Here is a 22,314-nt window from a genome sequence, read left to right as displayed (position 1 = left end):
TAATAACATAAATTTTATCATAATTATTTCTCATAATAAGAATTTCTCGTAGAAAATACTTACTTATGTATACGTAAATTTTGAATAGTCAAATCCATTCACCGAATAAATTTAAAGATGCATCAATTTTTTTTTACCTTACCGTTTTCGTAATTGTTACACATTTTAAAATAACATAAACAAAGAGAATTTAAAATGAATATAACAATTCAAGGATAATTTATGAAATTATCGATACCGAAAATATTTTGTTGATAGCAACCCAAGAATAAAGTTCTAAAATTTCAACTAGACACTGTAGACAGACATGTTGTAACTTGTAGTCTTGTACAAATTGTACATAACATAATAAATGAATTTATTTTTATTTGGTTTAATTTGTAATTAATTACAAAATATATTAAAATGTAAAAGTGGATTTTTATGTAAAATTAAGTAGCGTTTCTTTTATACCTATTTTATTATTGAAAATTTCCTGTTATTCTCTTTAAAATTATTTTATAACTTGAAAATGAATAAAGAAAACAATAAAAGTGCAGCTGGACTTGTAAGTAATCCACATTTTTATACATATACTAAAGAGTTCTAAATAAAAATGTATAAGTCATTTTATATTAGATTTATAAACTTAATTGGTTTATGTTACTTTGTCAACATTACAGACAGAACTGATTTTTGTTTGAATAATATTTTTTTTGAAGAAACATTACGTTTCATCATATTGAGGATGTATTTAGCTCCTTTAAAAGTTACTTATCAACATCTACATTATATTATTGTTGAATTATATACATAATATAAAGTAATGAAATAAGTATATACATAATATAAAGTTATTCAACTCAACAAAATTAAAAATTTGTATAATATTTCTCTTAAACTTAAACTTTACCAGACTCACTTCCCCCTAAAATACAGGTTTGTTCCTAGCTTAGGGGGTAGGGAACCTTTTTATACTGTGCAACTTGTACAAGCCTCTCTCATGAAACGCTTTGTTGTTTATGTAGTTACTTTCTTTTTTTGTGGAAATTTGTCTTGTAATTATAGAGACGCTCAGCCATGGCTGAAAGAATACGACTGAGAGAGGAATGGTCGGCTATAAAAGGGCCTTGCAATGAAAATGACAGACAAAACAATATCTTGGCTAAAAAGCAACAAAATATAAATAATATTAAAAAAAATGTTGCTTCTAATACATATAACATGAGGAATAAGGATGTAAGTATAAGATTAATCTTAATTTTTATATGTTATTATGAAAGCTTATTTACTTGTTTGTTAAATTTGATGACTATAGAATAACTTGTCATAAATTTATTATGTTGTTTAATTCTATATTTATTTATTGAAATAATATATTGTTGGCTTAGAGTGTAAATCTGCTAAATCCATTTTTCATCATTATGTACTCATACATTTTGATACCATTCGAAAGAGTAAAATAAATTTATTTTAATTTAATTCAACGAGAATATAAATCAATTTATATTTATAATAACCCCCTGATAACAATATCTACGTACTCATAAATTAAAAAAAAAATCTCTTCTGTGAATTTGCCTATTAGGCTGTTAGCAGGTTTACATTGTAAACTGGTCATATCTTTTATTAGCTTCATGCAATTGTCAGTGAATCAATGAGCTAGCAGTGCCGTAGCAATAACAGAGTTATTAATGAAAACCCAGCGTCAAAACAGTTCTCTCTCCACCAGACATCATCTTTGAAATTAATTTTCATTTTATTATTATTAAAAGACATATTTTTTTAAAGCATACAATGTCGCCAATAAGTGAAATACTCCGTGGAATAGTAGTACTAGTAGATATAGGGTCTGAAACTAAGGCTTTAGCTCTACGAGCAGCTCTAATGGCCCTCGGAGCATCTGTTATGCCAACTTGGTGTCCTTTAGTCACTCATGTTGTGTGGAGTCAAGGTATTTCCTATTTTAGTTTAGGTATTTTTATATTTTAGTTTTGTTTTAATATTAAGAATGAAAAATTGTTGTTTTTAAGTCAGCCATTATTTTAATATAAGGTATCAAATGATATTCTATAATAATAGAAAGCTGTCTTTCACGCTTCACACATTTTCCTGCATAGGAAAGTAGGCAGAGGAATAATAGTAAGTAATTTTTAAATATAATTTATTTTTTAGATTTTTAAAAATTATTAATTCGGTTCAGTTCTTAATTTATGGCTTTTTGAGCATGCTAACCAATTTTAAAATTATAATGAAGACATTGTTATATATGGTTTTGATAGTTAGTTATGAATTATTGAGGTACCCACAACTTATGTCACTTTTATAATAAAAGTAATATTAAAGTAGGGTAAGTTAATATAATGCTCTTGTCAAAAATCATTGTCAGTAAAGTGATTTTTCCTTCCTTTTTTCCTTGCTTTTGTTATAAGACAAAGTGCAGCTTTGATTTCCACCACACTGTCTTAAGAATTGGGTTTGCGTGAGCAATGGTGGGTCTTAACCCTATGTTCCTTTTGTCTACCCTGTTGTATGCAGGATACAGCATGAAGTTAAAAAAATTACAGGTGGTTGCACAAAAACTCGTGCTAAAGCCCGAGCGCTCGCGTGCAAGCTGGTGTCACCCATCTGGGTGGAATCCTGTGCAGCATCAGCTCGGAGACTGCCCGAGCGCATGTTCCCAGCTGTATCCAGACCCTCGGATCTGCCGTCCCCCTGCACGTTGAGGAAAATTTTGGTAAGAATGTGTGAAATAAAAAAATATGCTTTAATTTACAACTGTTGACAATGTTATTCAAACTTTAAGGCAGATTTGCCATAGATGAATTATGCTGACTTAAAAATTTTCATGATTTCAAGTATTTTTTGGCTTGTCGTTTCTTGCGGCTGACTGTAAGAACAACAATGAGTTCTATTCCTACCTGAGGTAATAAATTATTTTCATTTTGTCGTTGTGGTAACAGGACAACTATTACCAGTTCTGTTCTGTAACTTTAATGGTAACAGTGGCAAAAATTGGGTTGTGCCTGGAAAATAGTGTATCTCACTTAACATTAGGTTCAATTCAAATTCAAATTCAAAATATTCTTTATTCAAATAGGTTCCCTTTGCCTACCCTGCTATATGCGGGATATAGCGTGTAGATGTATGTTTAGCGAGAATATATTATGTATTTACAGAGAAGAATGGACCAGGAGAACATACCATTAAATGTTCTATCACAGAGCCAAGAAGACAAAAGGCCGCGACGACTAAGGATATCTAGTGAAACGGACAATAATACCACAAGTACTACACACGATACGTCGCAAGACACGTCTTACAATAAATCTCATGATGAATCTCGAGATAAATCTAAAGATAATGTTACAGGTAAATATTTGTTATTCAACTTTACGGTGTATTATGCACATAGCAAGGGAGGCAGAAGAAAGCTCACAACTACAAGAACCCTCTCTCTTTTCCATACTTTCCGGCAATTTCTATAAATCATTCCTACATGTGTAAATCGAACCAACGTTGTAAACGTTGTGCTACGTTATTTAAAGCTATATTAGTTCTAAAATATCATATTATTTAACTTTACTTACTTTTCTTTTTTTAGATGTTCATAAAAAAGTGAACACAGCACCTCGTTACCGTACCCTCCCTATGTTAAAGTCTCCGCTACCAAAGAAATCAAAAAGGAAACTGTTCACGCAAAAAGAAGCTGAAATTACAACTAGTGGAGATGAAAGTGGTAAGAATTGGCATATTTGATGGATTGGCGAATAGACTTAGCTCAGCAGCTTTCGCGGTCAAAAATATTAGATAAATATCTGACGTGGAAACAACTCGACTTGTTTACTTCAATTACTTCCACAGTATTATATTATACTTAACATAATCTATAACTTAGGCCCTAAAGACTCCTTAGAAAAGTTTAAAGAAATTTATATATTGACAGCTGCGTCTCAATATATTTCTGAAAATGTTATGTTAATAAAAACATTAATGATTTTACCAAAATTGGGGATGTACATAATATTAATACTAGAAATAGGCTTATACTTAGTGTACCTGTGAGTTGATTGCCTCGAATCCGTAATTCATTTATGGGACAATGCGTATGCTTTTACAATAGAATCCCAGAAAACATCAGAGAATTTTCTATATTACGATTTTAAGAAATTGTGAAAAGATGCTTGTGTGTTAAAGGTTATTACCAAATTAATGATTTTATAAATGAAAACACGCCTTGGGAATGAAATGCTCGCTCCAGTCTGTTTCAAAGGTATCACTGTCACGAATAATTAATTATGTATTTGTTTAAAATTTTAATAAATAAGTCCCGCGGAGTTTCTTGCGCCGTTTCTTCTCAGGTCTGACTCTGGTCTGCACTAACTTTAGTGAACTGATGGTAAATTATGCGACGTTCAAAAAATAATGCTTGTAACTTTTTATTTTGAATAAAAATGTTTGAATTTGTATCTCGATATAAGAAAGGGAACCTATTATTACGATACTCAGGGTTTCCGAACCTGGTACACTTACCCTTTAATTGCTGAGACATTGTGTGCTGGGTAACAGAACTAATCGTGGGTTTTGTCTCTTTACCAGAGCGGACAATTGAAAATAATTCATTCCTCCGAGTGGGAATTGAACCCACAACCTTTGTATTTACAGTTAGACACTATGCTGAATTCAGCGTGAAAACTAATTGTATTCTATACTTATAATAAAATCTTAAGAGGGTCGGTGTCTGTTAAAAAACTTGGAAGGTATTTAAAAAAAATGTTATTGGAAACCTTTAGTAACATAATAGAACCCAAAATAATGATTTTTAAAACTTTTGTCTGTTTGTCTGTGCGTTTGTAATCGCTAATCTCAGAATCGGCTTAATCTATTTAGATGCGGTTTTCACTATAGGATGTGCACTATGTCAATTTAAAGTACATACTTTGTTTAGTAGTTTAGTTTAGTAGGTAGGGTCCACTAGTCCAAAATATAAATTTCCATCAATTTATATAATATTTTTGTTTTTAGCTTTATGCTGTATATCGCAAATGGCAGCATACATAGGCAGAGAGAAGCTATGAACCTAGTGGTTAGCCACTCCGTTCCCATTAGGATACTTCCGTTCTTTACTTTTTTTGTGACATTCCTCGTTCTAACTTCACAAAAACTACTAAACGGTTTAGTAGTTTTTGCGTGAAAGTATAACAAACAACCATCTCACAAAAAAAGAAAAGAATGGAAATGTATATTAAAGTTTTCACTAATATAACTTATACATAATACATAAATTACAACTTATATAAAGATTTTGTATAATTTCACTATACTATAACAATAATTTAAAGCGGGCGAAGTCGCGTGTATATCGCTAGTATTGCATATTTTTTCAAGAAGCGTTTTCGTCTTAATCGCCCTAATTTTAAAATGTAAAATTTGTCGCAATTATAGATTAAATATTTTTTATACATATTTATAGTCGTTTATGAAGATGTTATTATCAATGTAATTTACTTTTCAATCATAAGTATGGTAAAACTTATTAAGTAAAACGACTTGGTTATCTCATATTTACTAAATATAATATAATGTAATAAAATTAATTACAGATAAAGAAACTCCACTGCCCAAACAAAAAACAATAAAAAATATAACAAATGAAGGCAGAAAGGAATTAGCTCAAGCTGAACGCATGGCGAGAAAGTTGCTTGGAACACCGAAAAGTAAAAATGCTAGTAAAAATAGTAAAGGGCCTAGGATTGTAAGTTTTTGATTAATTTTTGAAAACTTTATTGGTTTTTAAGTATGTGAAAAATGTTTTGAAAATATATATTAAAAAGACAAGTGTGTGGTATTAACACCGTTTTAAATTGATATAGGATACTACAGCATTAAATTATACGTTTTATATTAATAAAATCAATTAGAAATAGTATACTTAGGCCATATAACTATATATATAGTATGAAAAAACTTAAAAACAAAAAAATAGAAAATAATATCAATATTTTTTTCTATATAGCTTACTATAGCAAGATAGGGGAGAGGAAACTTAGTATTAAGAAACTCCGTTCACGATTTTTCGCCCAATTTTTTAAATATTGCAAGTTAAATGGCGGAACTCAGCGCCGCGCTTTTGTCTTGTTTACAGAGCAAGGAAATATTTCAAAGTGCAAAAAATATTTAATTTTTCCCCATGAGAGTAAAACCCACAATCGTGCCTTTATTTTGGCCATTTTAGGCGAAAACAAACAAAACAAAAGTTCTAATCCTTATATGTGAAGTGCATTTTGTTTTTGGATGCCAATGTAGGTTTTTTTTATTATATTAATTATATACTATTTTAAAAGCAACTAATATTTGCAAATCATATCAAAATTCCAGGTGTTAACAGGCATGTCGAGAAAAGAACGCCATGAGATGTTCAACGCGATACACAAATTACACGGCATAATACAAAGCAACGTTAACAAAAAAACTACACACATTTTATTTGGGTCCTGCATTGAACCTACTACCAACGCTAAAAACAAAAACAAAAGCAAAAATATAATAATGTGTCAAAAATGCAATAGTCCTGAGAAAATATTGACTCAAATGTTTGAAAATAACGTAATCGTTACTAAATCGCCACAAAGGATTAGTAATGATTTAATTTGTAACTGTCATATATCTGGTATTAACATTTTAAATCAGAATAATATTAGTCAAAATGTTTCCCAAACTATTATTAGGACACCTAAACGAAATTTGAGTATAAAAAAAAGGATTTTGAATAAAAATATTTTTTCGCAAACTGATAAAGTTATAGTTATTCGTAATGAAGTTATTAATACACAAATACAACACATAAATAATGAATCCCAGTCTATTATTAATAATCAAATAAATGAAAACGAAGAAATTAATGAAAATCAAAATTTATCTCATGTAAATGAAAACTTTGAAAATGTTGATAGACAAATAAATGAAAATGGTATAAATACTGATAATTTAGATAATATTAATGTAAATGATAAACCAAGAACGGTAAACGCGTTGCTAGGTGCGGTCCGAGGGTGTCGGGTGCTATTCCCGACTTGGCTAAAAGATTCGGTGAAAAATAATAAATGGTTACACCACTGTGGTTATGAAGTGCCACATTTGATGAAAATTTCGCAGGTTAGTGTTTTTGTGATTTTTTTTATCTCCACGCTGTATCTCGCTCATAGCAAGGCAGATGTAATCTGGGAACATAGCGTTAAGACACTCTGTTCTCCCGTGTTAGGTGACGGAACTCGAATTGTTCTTGATAATTGACTGAAGTTGGGGTGGACAGAGGTCTTAACACTAGGTTCCCTCTGCTTACTAAATGGTAATAAAACCAGTAAAAACTAAGTACACAGTTACTTTCTAACTATTAATTTCTAATATTAATTTTATTCTAGAAAGCTCGAATAGAAAGACTAGCGCTAAACAAAATGTCTTCTGAATACGCCTACGATATTTTCAACGGAATGATAGTTAAAGTAACAGAAAATGCAGAACAAAAAGATGCAGTGAAACAATTATTGAAACTCTGTGGAGCCATCACGGAATTACCCAAACAAGATGGCGGCCAAATGAAACAAAATGACGGTAATGTGAGGCACTATGGCGGATTGGTTTTGGGAAAGCGCGGGAAAAAGCAGAAGGTAATTGTTTTGTTATTGCTTTTTTTTTATTTATTTAGCGTTATAAATGTTATAAATAATGTATATTTTAATGTTTCTTTGTATCATTAACATATTAAAGAAAGAAAAATATTAATAAGTAAAAGTATAAAGTTTTTAACTTAAAATATTATATCAATGAATATCGTTGATATTTTTTAAATATTTTGTCACTATTATCTTTTTAAATAATTATATATTCATTTCTATAAATATATAATTTATTTTATCCTAAAAATAGAATGTTAAAACCACAAAAACACAATCCCCACAAAATGGCGGCACGCAACCACAAGATGGTGGAACTACGTTTGACATAACAATTGGGCGGGAAATCGGCGAAATAAACTCCAAATGGGTTTTCGATAGCATCGTCGCGGCCAGAATGAGGACCACAAGACGTTATATTAACAAATAAGAGAGTTTGTTTATTTTAGTGCACTGTACTCAAGAAATGTTGGTTTGAATTTAAACATTATCTATAGGCTATATTACAGTTACTCTACTGTACCTTTTATATGTATATAAATATTGAATATTTATGTAGTAAAGATCTCTTGATCATTTGTGAATCCTTCGTTTGGTTTTGGTTTGGAAATATCTTACAGTAAACCTGATGGTCGAGGGTTCGCTTCTCACTAAAGTTAATGAATTATTGTCATTTCCTCGCTCTGGTAAAAAGACAAAGTGCAGCGTTGAGTTCCGCCACTCGACAATATATCTGACTTAAGAGAAAAGCGAAGAATATAGGCTATACTGTACTATGATTTGATTTACAAATGGGCTAAATAATTGCACTTGGAAATATAAATCATATATAATTAAAACTTGTAAATATAGATTATATAAATGTGACACATAGGTCATCGCAGGTTCGATATATTAAAGGAAACAATGTTGATTGTTATATTTTTTATTTATTAATAACAATGAATTATGTATAATGAAATATTTTTTTGTTATTTCATATTACGATATAAAAGAGTTATATACGTATGTAAAATATTAATTATATAACGAAACAAAATGTTTGTTCTTTATTTATAAAAAAATATTAATTTATTTTACTTACAGCGGTAAAATTACAGAAACTTTATAACCGTGTGAGAGCGTCGTGGCGGAGGGGCACAAGCATGCAAGAAAGAGTAAACACGACGGTTGTGGGTTCGACACCTTCTAGGAGGAATGTAATGTTTAATATTTTCTTTCCCTCGCTCCCTTCCTCGATAACGAAGCAAAGCGTGGCGTTGAGTTCTCCCATAACGGACAAAAATTGGAAATTATTTGATATTTATTATATTTTAAATAAAAAAAATATGAATTGGTTCATCATGTATTTGCATCGTTACCGGAAGGAATGAACATATTAAACATTTAATTTCTTAACAAGCAATCGAACTCAGAATCCGTCAGGTTTACAGTCGCAAGCTTGTGCCATGTAATATATATAAATTATTTTAGTTTTTGGAGATCTGTGATTTTGATATAGATGTACTTAAATTTCAATGGATGTGCGCCATACTGCATAATATTGCATATATTCTGTGCGCTAATATGTTTTTTGTACTAATATAAAATACAGTTAATACTTATATAATTTTAACCAGCGTACAATGTAATAAAAAACGATACAAAAATTAAAAGTCAAAATTTTTTTAAATGTTTTATTTAAACTTTTTATATTAATTATATTTTTGTGATTTTATTGATCAGTTCATTTTTGATCTCGATTTTTGTAAATGTGTCATTTAAAAAAAAGAGTGAGTTGGTCTTTTTTTGTTAAATAAATAATTCTTTTTTTATTCATTTGTTTATTTGTAACTTTATCCACAATTATATGTAAGAAAATGTGTCAATCCTTTTTATCTTCGTGCTGTATCTCCACATAGCAGAATATGCAGAGGGAACCTGGTGTTAACTGTTAAAAACACGCCATTCTTCATTTTCCGTCGAATTCTGAATTCGAAGAAATTAAAATATTTTATTTTCTTTACTGGGAATCGAACCCACAACCCTCGAATAGATTAAGATACCATGACTGACTTTGTTTTTTTATTTTCATTCTGCAATATAATAAAGATACACAAACAGTACTTTTTTTTAGTACTTTATTTATAGGTAGGATGTGAAATAAAACAAGAGTAATCATTTTTTTTCTTTTTAAAATATGTGTAGTAAAAAGACATCCATTTTTCTTTGAATACGCGGCGATAGTAGTCGCTATTATGACGGAGGTGGATAGCGAGGGTTCTTCCGTGGGATGGAAGTAAAATAAGCGTTAGGCAACTATGTTTATATTCCAGGCGTTTACAAAATTGTGAAAGTCGTACAATCCATGCCCACTATTTTATACTCTTTTATGTATTTTAAACATGTTCCATTTTTCGATGTCAAATAATTTACAAATAATAAAAGTACTATATACGCCAATACAAAATTATTATTAATTATATGTTATTAAATAATAATGTATATTATAATTATCATCATAAATTATTATTGTTAATTATTAAAATACAAGACAGAATATTATATATTAAACTAGCGACCCTCTTGCGGCTTCGCCCGCTTTAACTACTGGATTATTCATATAATGTATGTTTGCAAAGCACTTAAGATAATGTGAAAATTAATTAAACCTTAATGCAACTAGCATTTTCGTAGTTCCAATAAGGATTTTCAACAATTGTCAATAAGGATTTTCAACAATAAGGATGTGTCAACAATTAAATGCGTGTTTCTCTAAAACTATACGCAATTTCGAAATACTGTAAAAAGTAAATTTTATCTTCGTTTAACGTAGAAATTTAATAAAGTATTTTAAAGGATAAGGATTAATACCATTATGGAAAAATATCCCTCACAATAAAAAATATATTGAAATTACTATTTTTAGACAGAAATATGATCACTACACGTTATTCTTAAAAAATACGAATATGCTGTCGCGGACTTTTTTGTAGATCTTATTAAGAGGAACAATACTCCAGTACATTATTTTCATGTAGTACGTACCATTAAAGCAGCGCATGCGCGAAAGTGTCTCAACGGGTAGGACTTTATACACATTTATCGTATTTATGTTAATTTACATAAGAATGTACAAATAATAAACTATATATAAACCTTCTATGAAAAATACTCGACCTAATGGTGAAAACCGCATCAAAATCCGTTGGGTGGTTTAGAAGAAGAAGAGTTAGAAAGTTCAGACAGACACGAAAAGCGACTTTATTTTATAAGATATAGGATAGGATAGGATAGCGGGTGGTATAATGCGAGGTATTATATTATCTGTTAATCTGTCTCGTGTTGTATAAGTGCAATCGATTAACGCTAGATGGCGTTAAAATCGTGATTTGTAAAAAAAAAAAAACGACTTCTTTTTTTACAATTTTTGATATAATTATACCACTCCAACCCTTCAACCACTTCAACCACTTGTTGCCAACCCTTCTGTTTTATTTTAACTATAGATTGACTGTTTTTTTGCTTTGTATCCCTATTTTCTGTTTTAGCCTTCATATCTACTGTTTTTAAAATGTGTAAAAATAACGGGAACTATGCTAATTAAAGTTGACAAATATGTATGTTTAATTTTCCACTCATCCTTATACAGACATACACACTCATACTCATTTTGTTAACTTTTCATTTTTTGAGCTCCAAGAGACTGTAAATCTGGTTATTTGATATTAATTTCAGTTTAACATATCCGATACTCGATCTTGAAATAAGCAGTCTAGAGAGACATAAAAATAGACGAACAACGAAATAATATAAGGATTAAGTTTTTTTATGTACGTAACTCTAAGAAATTTACTATGTGATCGTCGAAAACTTTGAAATTGAAAATGTTGATAAAATTAATTATTTAAATAACATTTATTATATTTTGGTTAAATATTTGCATTTTAACTTTATTTTCTTTAAAAATGTAAAAATATTTGTATTATTTTTAATGAATTGTTCTATTTCACTGTTTTTTAAAATTCCATATGCTGTTTTTTGCTTTTCTGAGGTTGGCAACCCTGCACTCCTCGCACGACGGCACGAGGCAATCGAGTTGAATCGAGGCATTATAATATATGTTCCTTGATTATATTATATTAAAGAGATGTATTAGAAGAAGTGTCTTTCATTTCTTTCTTTTGTTTGTCTCAAACAAAACGTGGCGACTGGGACAGGACGACGAGCTTCTACAACGTGGCAGCCAACGTCTAACGCGGACGAATCAAGGACATTTCGTGTCGGCCATGTTGGTTTGCCTACATCATCACCACGTGCCAGCCAACACCTAACGCGGGGGGAGAGCCAGGACACTCCGTCTTAGCACGTCGGCCGGCATCATTGCACCATCACCACGTGACAGCCAACGCCTAACGCGGACAGAGAACAAGGACACTCCGTCTCAGCAAGTCGGCCGGCATCATTGCATCATCACCACGTGCCAGCCAACCGCTAACGCGGACTGAGAGCAAGGACATTCTGTCTCAGCAAGTCGGCCTGCCTACTAATTGTGAGCTCGTTCCTTTATGTTCCTATCTGTATTTATTTCAATTTGTGCAAAACTCGAGGTTCGGTCTGTTTATTTCAAATGCGTGGTCCCTAATTTCCAATTTTTATTTTGCATCATACTTTTTCATTACATACCTAGATTGCTATGTTAGCCCGTACATAAATCTGCTTTTGCTTAAACTTTTATCTATACGCAATTAAATATTAATATTTTTTCACGAGTCATCGTGAGTCATCATCGCGTTTCACTATAGCTATCGCCGCAAAATAACCGCAACGTTGCTAATTGTTAGCTACTGCTTGCTTAAATCTATAAAAAATATATATTTAAAACAACAATATTATTTATTTAATTTCTATTTTTTTATTTTAATGAATAATTCTTGTTCAATTGCCTAGCTCATCTTTATATTTCTAATTTTTGCTACTGCCTATTTGCTATTTACATTATTTAGCATTATTAATATTAACATTCCATTGCAGCGGATGCATCCAAGCGACACGTCGCCGCGTGACTTTAACCTTTAGTCTACGCGGCTAGCTGATACCACGTGGCATACCATTGTGCAGCTGACCTTCAACCCCAGCTCATTTTTTAATGGGGTGAGAACCCCAGCTCATTTTTTAATCGGCAGGCCCCTGACGTCCTGGAGCAAGGTGGGCAGCATTTTTTGGCAGTGTTGGACTACCGAATACATTGTGGAATTGCAGCAGCTCACCAAGTGGCGAACTAAGTGCAGAGATCTTAAGTTGGATGACTCAGTATTAATCAAGGAGGACTGTCAACCCCCCACTCTACTGGCGTTTGTTTGGGCCGCGTCACTAAGCTGTGTCCGGGAACCGATGGAGTTCCTTGAGTTGCGGATCTAACCACCTTTCAAGAATTAATAAAGAGGGCTATTAACCGCATCTGTCTCCAACCAATGTCGGACGAAGAGTCTCTTTGAAAGCTCTAATTTATCTTTCAATGGCCGGGAGTATGTCGGCGCCGTTTTGCCTGCGTCGAAAGACACACTGTTCCTCTCCATGCCCCACTCACCAAGCTTCCACTGGGTGAGCCGCACGCGTGCCGCTCCTCGCAAATTATTATATTATATTAAAATTATATTAAATTTCTTATCTTTCTTTTGTTTTTTTAGCTAGCATTTAGCTCCTTTAAAAGTTACTTATCAACATCTACATTATATTATTGTTGAATTATATACATAATATAAATTAATTTGTCTTGTAATTATAGAGACGTCAGCCATGGCTTAAAGAATACGACTGAGAGAGGAGTGGTCGGCTATAAAAGGGCCTTGCAATGAAAATGACAGACAAAACAATATCTTGGCAATAAGCAACAAAATATAAATAATAATAAAAAAAATGTTGCTTCTAATACATATAACATGCGTAATAAGGATGTAAGTATAAGATTAGTCTTAATTTATATATATTATTATGAAAGCTTATTTACTTGTACTATAGTCATCAAATTTATCATTTGATGACTATAGAATAACTTGTCATAAATTTATTATGTTGTTTAATTCTATATTTATTTATTTAAATAATATATTGTTGGCTTAAAGTGTAAATCTGCTAAATCCATTTTTCATTGTTATGTACTCATACATTTTTACACCATTTGAAAGAGTAAAATAAATTTAATTTAATTCAACGAGAATATAAATCAATTTATAATTATAATAACCTGATAACAATATCCATGTACTCATAAATTACAGAAGAGATTTGTGAATTTGCCTATTAGGCTGTTAGTAGGTTTACATTGTAAGCTGGTCATATCTTTTATTAGCTTTATGCTATTGTCAGTGAATCAATGAGCTAACAGTGCCGTAGCAATAGCAGTTATTAATAAAAACCTAGTGTCAAAACGTCTCTCTCCACCAGACTTCATCTTTTACATTAATTTTCATTTTATTATTATTAATAAACATATTTTTTTAAAGCATACAATGTCACCAATAAGCGAAATACTCTGTGGAATAGTAGTACTAGTAGATATAGGGTCTGAAACTAAGGCTTTAGCTCTACGAGCAGCTCTAATGGCCCTCGGAGCATCTGTTGTGCCAGCTTGGAGTCCTTTGGTCACTCATGTTGTGTGGAGTTGAGGTATTTCCTATTTTAGTTTAGGTATTTTTATATTTTAGTTTTGTTTTAATATTAAGAATAAAAATTTATATTCTTAAGTCAGCCGTAATTTTAATAAAAGCTATGAAATGATATTCTATAATAATAGTAAGCTATCTTTTATGTTTCACACATTTTCCTGCATAGGAAAGTAGGCAAAGGAAACCTAATTTTTAAATATAATTAATTTTTTAGATTTTTTAAAATTATTAGTTCAGTTCAGTTGTTAATTTATGGCTTTTTGAGCATGCCAACCAATTTTAAAATTATAATGAAGACATTGTTATATATGGTTTTGATAGTTAGCTATGAATTATTTAGGTACCCACAACTTATGTCACTTTTATAATAAAAGTAATATTAAAGTAGGGTAAGTTAATATATGCTCTTGTCAAAAATCATTGTCATTAAAGTGGTTTTGTTTGAATATAATAGAAATTTTTGTGTAAAGATCAAGAAAGGAGGCCATTATAGTGCATTGGCAGTGTTATATTTAATATTTTCATTTTCCTTGCTTTTGTTATAAGACAAAGTGTAGGTTTGATTTCCACCACACTGTCCAAGTCTCAAGAATTGGGTTTGCGTGAGCAACGGTGGGTCTTAACACTATGGTTCCCTTTGTCTACCCTGTTGTATGCAGGATACAGCATGAAGTTAAAAAAATTACAGGTGGTTGCACAAAAACTCGTGCTAAAGCCCGAGCCCTCGCATGCAAGCTGGTTTCACCTATCTGGGTGAAATCCTGTGCAGCATCAGTACTGCCCGAGCATATGTACCCAGCTGTATCCAGAACCTCGGATCTGCCGTCCCCCTGCACGTTGAGGAAAATTTTGGTAAGAAAGTGTGTGAAATAAAAAAATATGTTTTAATTATAACAACTGTTAACAATGTTATTCAACCTTTAAAGCAGATTTGCCATAGATGAATTATGCTGACTTTAAAAGTTTTCATGATTTCAAGTAAGAACGAGAATGGGTTCTATTCCTACCTGAGGTATTAAATTGTTTTCATTTCGTCGTGGTAACAGGACAACTATTACCAGTTCTGTTCTGTAACTTCTATGATAACAGTGGCAAAAATTGGGCGGTACCTGGAAAATAGTGTATTACTTAATATTAGGTTCCCTCTGCCTACCCTGCTACATGCAGGATATAGCGTGAAGATGTATGCATAGCGAGAAGAGTGAATATATTATGTTTTTACAGAGAAGAATGGAACATGAGAACATATCACTAAATGTTCATCAGAGAGCCAAGGATATCTAGTGAAACTGACAATAATACCACAAGTACTACACACGATACGTCGCAAGGACACGTCTTACGATAAATCTCATGATGAATTTCCAAATAAATCTAAAGATAATGTTACAGGTAAATATTTGTTATTTAACTTTACACTGTATTCTGCACATAGCAAAGGATGCAGAAGAAATCTCAACAACAAACAAAAGAAAAGTTTTAATCCTTATATGTGAAGTGCATTTTGTTTTTGGAATTTGTGCCAATCTAGGTTTTTTTTTATATTATTAATTATATACTATTTTAAAAGCAACTAATATTTACAAATCGTATTGAAATTCCAGGTGCTAACATGCACGTCGAGAATAAAACGCTATGACATGTTTAACGCGATACACAAATTACACGGCATAATACTAAGCAACATTAACAAATAACTACACACATTTTACTCGGGTCCTGCATTGAACCTACTACCAACGCTGGAAATACAAACAACCAAAAATCCTATAATAATGTGTCAAAAATGTAATAGTCCTGAGAAAATATTGACTCAAATGTTTGAAAATAACGTAATGGTTACTAAATCGCCAGAAAGGATTAGTAATAATTTAATTTGTAACTGTCATATATCTGGTATTAATATTTTAAATCAGAATAATATTAGTCAAAATGTTTCCCAAAATATTATAAGTACACCTAAACGAAATTTGGGAACAAAAAAAAAATTTCGAATAAAAATATTTTTTGGCAATTTGATAAAGTTATAGTTATTCGTAATGAAGTTATTAATACTCAATTACAACACATAAATGTTGAATCACAATCTATTTTTAATAATAGAATAAATGAAAACGAATTAACTTGAGTAAATGAAAACTATGCAAATGGCATTAGTAATCTAAATAATGATAATTTAGATAACATTAACGTTTTAAACATTTTTTTTGCGGGCCGAGGGTGTCGGGTTCTATTCCCGACATGGCTAAAAGAATCGGTGAAACATAATAAATGGTTACAACATTTTGGTTATGAAGTGCCACATTTGATGAAGATTTCGCAGGTTAGTTTTGCTTTTAGTTAATCGTTATAATATAATAGTTTTTTTGGCTCGCACAAAGCCGGGTCAGAGTCAGACGTAGCCAGGGAACCTAGTGTTAAGACACTCCGTTCCTCACTTTCCGCCGTATTCTAGAGCCATTGCTTGTAGTGCCGGGCCCCAACGCCGCGCTTTGTCTCGACACCAGAGCGAAGAAATAGAAATATAACCGCAGATCAGACCGATATGGTTTGAATTTCAAAGTGAAGGCTCTGCCTACCCTGCTGTTTGAGGGATACAGCGTGAACCAGATTTTTTTTTTTACTAGATCTACGGCCTCATGATTTCCTGACAAAAAACGTATTTCTACTATTACTTAAAAAAAATATGATCGTTTATATAGCGAAAAACGTATATTTCGACACTAAAAAGGGAATCACAATTAATAGGGTACTGTAACCTAGAATTATTAAATTTAGCAGCTAGCATCGAGAGAAATACAAAAATGAAATTGTAGAAGCCAGTCATGGCGCAGAGGCGAAAGCAGTGTCTTTATAGTGGATTACCTCTGTCTAGCAAGTGGAAATCAAACCTGCAATCATTAAGTACTCGGTTACTTTCTAACTATAATTTTTCAATATCAATTTTATTCTAGAAAGCTCGAATAGAAAGACTAGCGCTAAACAAAATATCTTCTGAATATGCCTACGATGTTTTCAAAGGAATGAAAGTTAAAGTATCAGAATATGCAGAACAAAAATATGGAGTGAAACAATTATTGAATCTCTGTGGAGCCATCACGGAATTACTTAAACAAGATGGCGGCCAAGTGAAACAAAATGGCATTAGCATTATGGTGGATTGGTTTTGGGAAAGCGCGGGAAAAAGCAAAAGGTATTTGATTTGTTATTCCTTTTTGTTTTATTTAGCGTTCAATGAAAATTTGTGAGATATATCAATTAACATTTATTTTGATTTTTGTGAGATTTTGTCGGGTTCAATCAATCAATCAATCAAAAACACTTTATTGCACATAGTAAATACAATTAAATTTCTAATTTAGAAATTTAATTGTTTTTATTTAGAATTTTTTAGGGGTTATTATAATCTATCTATTTTATATAATACATACATAATAATATCCATTTTAATGTTTTAAAAGGATTATTAACATATTAAAGAAAGCTACTTAAATATTTATAAATAAATATTGAAATTTAAAACATTATATCAATAGACAACGGATTTTTTTTTCATATTTTCTTGCTGTTTTTTCTGTTTAAATAATAAATATGCATCTGGGCTGTCATGGCCCAGGGGCGCAAGGATGTGACTGTAACGCGACGATTGTGGGTTCGATCCCCACTCGAGGAAATGAAATATTCATCTAAATTTATATTTCCATTTCTTCGCTCTGGTTTCGAGACAAAGTGCGGCATTGAGTTCCGGCACTCAACACGCAATACCTCCAAAATTCAGCAGAAAGTGGGGAACGGGGTGTCTTAACACTAGGTTCTGATTTATTTTATTCTCTAGGAGCTGATTTATTTTATTTTAATTTATAAATTATTCATCTCTTCACCAATAACAGGAAGTCAACACAATCAACACAAAATGGCGACACACAACCACTAGATGGCGGACCTACGTTCGACTTAACAATTGGGCGGGAAATCTGTGAAATAAACTCCAAATGGGTTTTCGATAGCATTGCCGCGGCCAGAATGGGGACTACAAGACGTTATATTAATAAATAAATAAATATGCCTACGTTGTTTTCAACGGAATGAAAGTTAATATATCAGAAAATTCAGAACAAAAGGATGCAGTGAAACAATTATTGAATCTCTGTGGAGCCATCACGGAATTACCTAAACAAGATGGCGGCCAAGTGAAACAAAATGACTGTAACGTGAGGCACTATGGTGGATTGGTTTTGGGAAAGCGCGGGAAAAAGAGAAATACAAACAAAAGCAAAAATCCTATATTAATGTGCCAAAATGCAATAGTCCTGAGAAAATATTGACTCAAATGTTTGAAAATGACGTAATCATTACTTAATCGCCACAAAAGATTAGTAATAATTTAATTTGTAACTGTATTTTAATATTTTAAATCAGAATAATATTAGTCAAGATGTTTCCCAAAATATTTTAAGTACAGCTAAACGAAATTTGGGTATGAAAAAAAGCATTTCGAATAAAAATATTTTTTTGCCAACTGATAAAGTTATAATTATTCGTAATAAAGTTATTAATACACAAATACAACACATAAATAATGAATCGCAATTTATTTTATAAATGAAAACTATGAAAATGTAAACAGACAGATAAATTAAAATGGCGTTAATAATCAAAACAATGGTAATTTAGATAACATTAACGTTTTAAAGGTAAATGATAAACCAAAAACAATAAACGCGTTGCTATGCGCGTCGGGTGCTATTCCCGACTTGGCTAAAAGATTCGATGAAAAATAATAAGTGGACCATTTTGGTTATGAAGTGCCTCATTTGATGAAGATTTCGCAGGTTAGTATTGTTTTTAGTTAATCTTTTTTTGGCTCGCACAAAGCCAGGTGTCAGACGCAGCCAGGGAACCTCCATGCCTCACTTTCCGCCCAATTCTAGAGGCATTGCGTGTAGAGGCGGGGGACCCAACGCCGCGCTTTGTCTCGACACCAAAGCGAAGAAATGGAAATATAACCTCAGTAGGTCGACCACGAAAAATAATCGAGACCGTATTATAAACGTTTCGAGGCTCAGATACACTTACAAAGTTGGAAGCACGAACCACATTCTGTCGACTATCGAGCTATCTGAGCGAATGAAATGAACATTCAAAATAATTCGGTGAATGTAAAGACATTCAATTAAAATGTTTATTTATCTTAATTTTAACCCTATGAAAATATTATGAAATATATTAGTAAGGTTGAGATTGGAAGAAATTCAATCTTTGATATATAAAGAAATAATATGTCGTGCAGTTTCTAAACGAAATCACTTGACGCTTACGTCGGCCGGCCAATGATGAGTTTGTTTTTGTTCCAAGTGTCAGTGTGTTTTTATTTATTACCGGTAAATTTTATTATTTTGTTATTGAAAAATCACAATGAAAACAAGCTATCTACAATATTTAACGATGGTAGAATTTATGGAAACGTGAGTATAAATTTTGTTTTAATTAATTTCATATTTAAATAAGTTGTATTTTGAGTCTTAAAAATAAAAAAGTAATAATCTAAGAAAGATATAATGAAATTCGTATTTTAGGAATGGCGATTTATCTAAACCCTCAGGAGGTCCACGGGGTCGCCATTTTATACAAATGAAGTGGAAAGAACGAATAAATTAAATAGCGATGGAACCTGGATTGATTGGAGGAAGCTGGCATTGGTTTGCAATATTTTATATATATTTTTTTATAAAAACAAGATTTGATAGATCGGTATTTACTCATTTCCATTTCATTTTAGAGTAGTGTTATCGAGGCTCCTCAACCTCAAACAGATGAGCCAGTCTCCAGAGTTTGCTTAGAAGTGAATGTTTCGTTGTAGTATATAGATCTTATATATTTCATTATATAAAGATATTATTGATATATTATGAAATATAATCATAATTTATAGAATAAAAATAGAACATAATGATATATTCAATAATAATTGATATTAACTTTTTCTTTTTATCAGATTCATGCTGTATCCCGCACAAAGCAGGTTAGGCACAGGGAACCCAGTGTTAAAACACTCCTTTCCGAACTCCACCAAATTTTGGAGGATTGCGTGATAAGTGGCGGAACTCAAGGCCGCTCTATGCTTCGGTACCAGAGTGAAGCAATGAAAATATAAATGTAAGTAAATATTTAATTTCCTCTAGTAGGGAACAAACCCACAACAGTCTCGTTGCCCAGCCCAGCGCACACAGTTGTTGCGCTGGGCTTAACTTTTTATTAATTTTCTATAAAAAGTATATGTTTTAGGAGTTTTATTATTTAGTTTCAATTGCAATTAATATCAAACAATGTATTCAACCAAATTGTATTAATTATTATAGTTTAGTTTTTAATGGCAATTAAAATTATACTCTTAGCTGGTTCCGGCAGAGGCTGCTTCATTTGTACCGAGCAACCCTGGAGAGGAAGAATGAACACCCACGGAACAAAAGAATTCTAAAGAAAATGTGGCTAAATTGTTTGTGGATGTGGATAAGAAAGCAAGGGCAATGTTTAATAGTTTCTTGCCCTCGCTCTGATAACGAAGCAAAGCGTGGCGTTGGGTTATATAGTAGTATAACGGACTAAAATTGTAAATTATTTGATATTTATTATATTTGAAATAAAAAAATATGAATTGGTTCATTATGTGTTTGCATCGTTACCGGAACGAGAAAATGAAAATATTAAACATTTAATTTCCTCAATGGAAATCAAACCCACCACAATCCGTCAGGTTTACAGTCGCAAGCTTGTGCCATGTAATATTATAAATTGTTTTAGTTTTTGAAGATCTGTGATTTTGATATACGTATACTTAAATTTCGGAGGAAGTGCGCCATACTGCATAATATTGCATATAATTCTGTTCGCTAATATGTTTTTTGTACTAATATAAAATACAGTTAATACTTATATAATTTTAACTAGCGTACAATGTAATAAAAAAACAAAAATTTAAAGTAAAATTTTTTTAAATGTTTTATTTAAACTTTTTATATTAATGATATTTTTGTAATTTTATTGATCAGTTCATATTTTAACTCAATTTTTGTAAATGTGTCATTTAAAAAAAAAGAGTGAGTTGGTCTTTTTTTGTTAAATAAATAATTCTTTTTTTATTCATTTGTTTATTTGTAACTTTATCCACAATTATATGTAAGAAAATGTGTCAATCCTTTTTATCTTCGCGCTGTATCTCCACATAGCATAATATGCAGAGGGAACCTGGTTGGTGTTAACTGTTAAAGACACACACCATTCTTCATTTTCCGTCGAATTCTGAATTCGAAGAAATGAAAATATTTTATTTTCTTTAGTGGGAATCGAACCCACAACCCTTCAATACATTCAGACTGACTTAATTTTTTTTTATTTTCATTCTGCAATATAACAAAGATACACAAACAGTACTTTAGAAAATCACACACTTATTTCATCATCAATCTTATTGTAAATTTATATAGGTAGGATGCGAAATAAAACAAGAGTAATTATTTTTTCTTTTTAAAATATGTGTTGTAAAAAGACATACATTTTTCTTTCAATACGCGGCGATAGTAGTCGCTATTTCGTGTTGTATAAGTGCAATCGATTAACGCTAGATGGCGCTAGAAACGTGATTTGTAACTAAAAAAAACAAGTTTTTTTTTATATTTTTTGATACAATATAATTTACGCCGACCACAGATACTAATAAAACAAATCAGCTTCATGATGTATCACGCACATAGCAGGGTAGGCAGAGGGAACCTAATGTTAAGACACTCCGTTCCCCACTTTCTGTCATTGAAGGAGGCATTGCGTGTTGGGTGGCAGAACTCAAACTAGCGAAGAGAAAATACGGCATGTTTTACAGTATTGTTCCTGACGGTTGAAAGTATTAGTAATATAGTCCTGCTACTTATAATAGCTAATTAGGCGCAATTTTGATTTCGTTCCGGTAAATTCAACATCAAAAATGCACCATTTTTTGGAAGACCGGTCGAACATGTGAA

General features: G+C 31.6%; 2 protein-coding genes and 1 pseudogene across 6 annotated transcripts; all 3 read left to right on the top strand.

The window, feature by feature from the left end:
• The first annotated feature begins 312 nt into the window (after window positions 1-312).
• On the top strand, window positions 313-21,438 carry LOC146536461 (uncharacterized). Of its 4 annotated transcripts, XR_014878244.1 has the most exons (13): window positions 313-547; window positions 1,048-1,218; window positions 1,771-1,933; window positions 2,547-2,716; window positions 3,159-3,351; window positions 3,584-3,718; window positions 5,583-5,734; window positions 6,358-7,068; window positions 19,070-19,131; window positions 19,590-19,764; window positions 19,876-19,998; window positions 20,295-20,455; window positions 20,695-21,438. XR_014878244.1 is itself a non-coding variant. In XM_085189955.1 (10 exons), exons 1-10 carry the CDS (start codon window positions 512-514, stop codon window positions 8,080-8,082), a joined length of 2,220 nt encoding a protein of 739 aa, XP_085046081.1. In that variant the 5' UTR covers window positions 323-511; the 3' UTR covers window positions 8,083-9,466. The 4 variants fall into 4 exon arrangements, 1 of the variants encoding a protein (XP_085046081.1); XR_014878243.1 differs by having other exon boundaries at window positions 19,070-19,764; XR_014878242.1 differs by lacking the exon at window positions 19,590-19,764 and having other exon boundaries at window positions 314-547.
• On the top strand, window positions 12,760-16,194 carry LOC146536463 (uncharacterized; annotated as a pseudogene). Its single transcript, XR_014878245.1, has 5 exons — window positions 12,760-13,588; window positions 14,138-14,300; window positions 14,988-15,151; window positions 15,524-15,691; window positions 15,904-16,194. The product of XR_014878245.1 is annotated as an uncharacterized LOC146536463 (transcript).
• Window positions 16,327-17,547, top strand: LOC146536462 (uncharacterized). The gene is made up of 2 exons (XM_085190503.1): window positions 16,327-16,622; window positions 17,254-17,547. The coding sequence occupies exons 1-2, from the start codon at window positions 16,608-16,610 to the stop codon at window positions 17,545-17,547; spliced, it is 309 nt and encodes a 102-aa protein (XP_085046629.1). The 5' UTR covers window positions 16,327-16,607.
• Window positions 21,439-22,314: the final 876 nt, after the last annotated feature.

This window comes from Heliconius melpomene, chromosome 9 (assembly GCF_056956725.1).
Source record: "Heliconius melpomene rosina isolate 202511_hmr_F chromosome 9, ASM5695672v1, whole genome shotgun sequence".
Classification (NCBI taxonomy): Eukaryota; Metazoa; Arthropoda; class Insecta; order Lepidoptera; family Nymphalidae; genus Heliconius; species Heliconius melpomene.
This window is presented reverse-complemented; position numbering and strand designations above follow the sequence as displayed.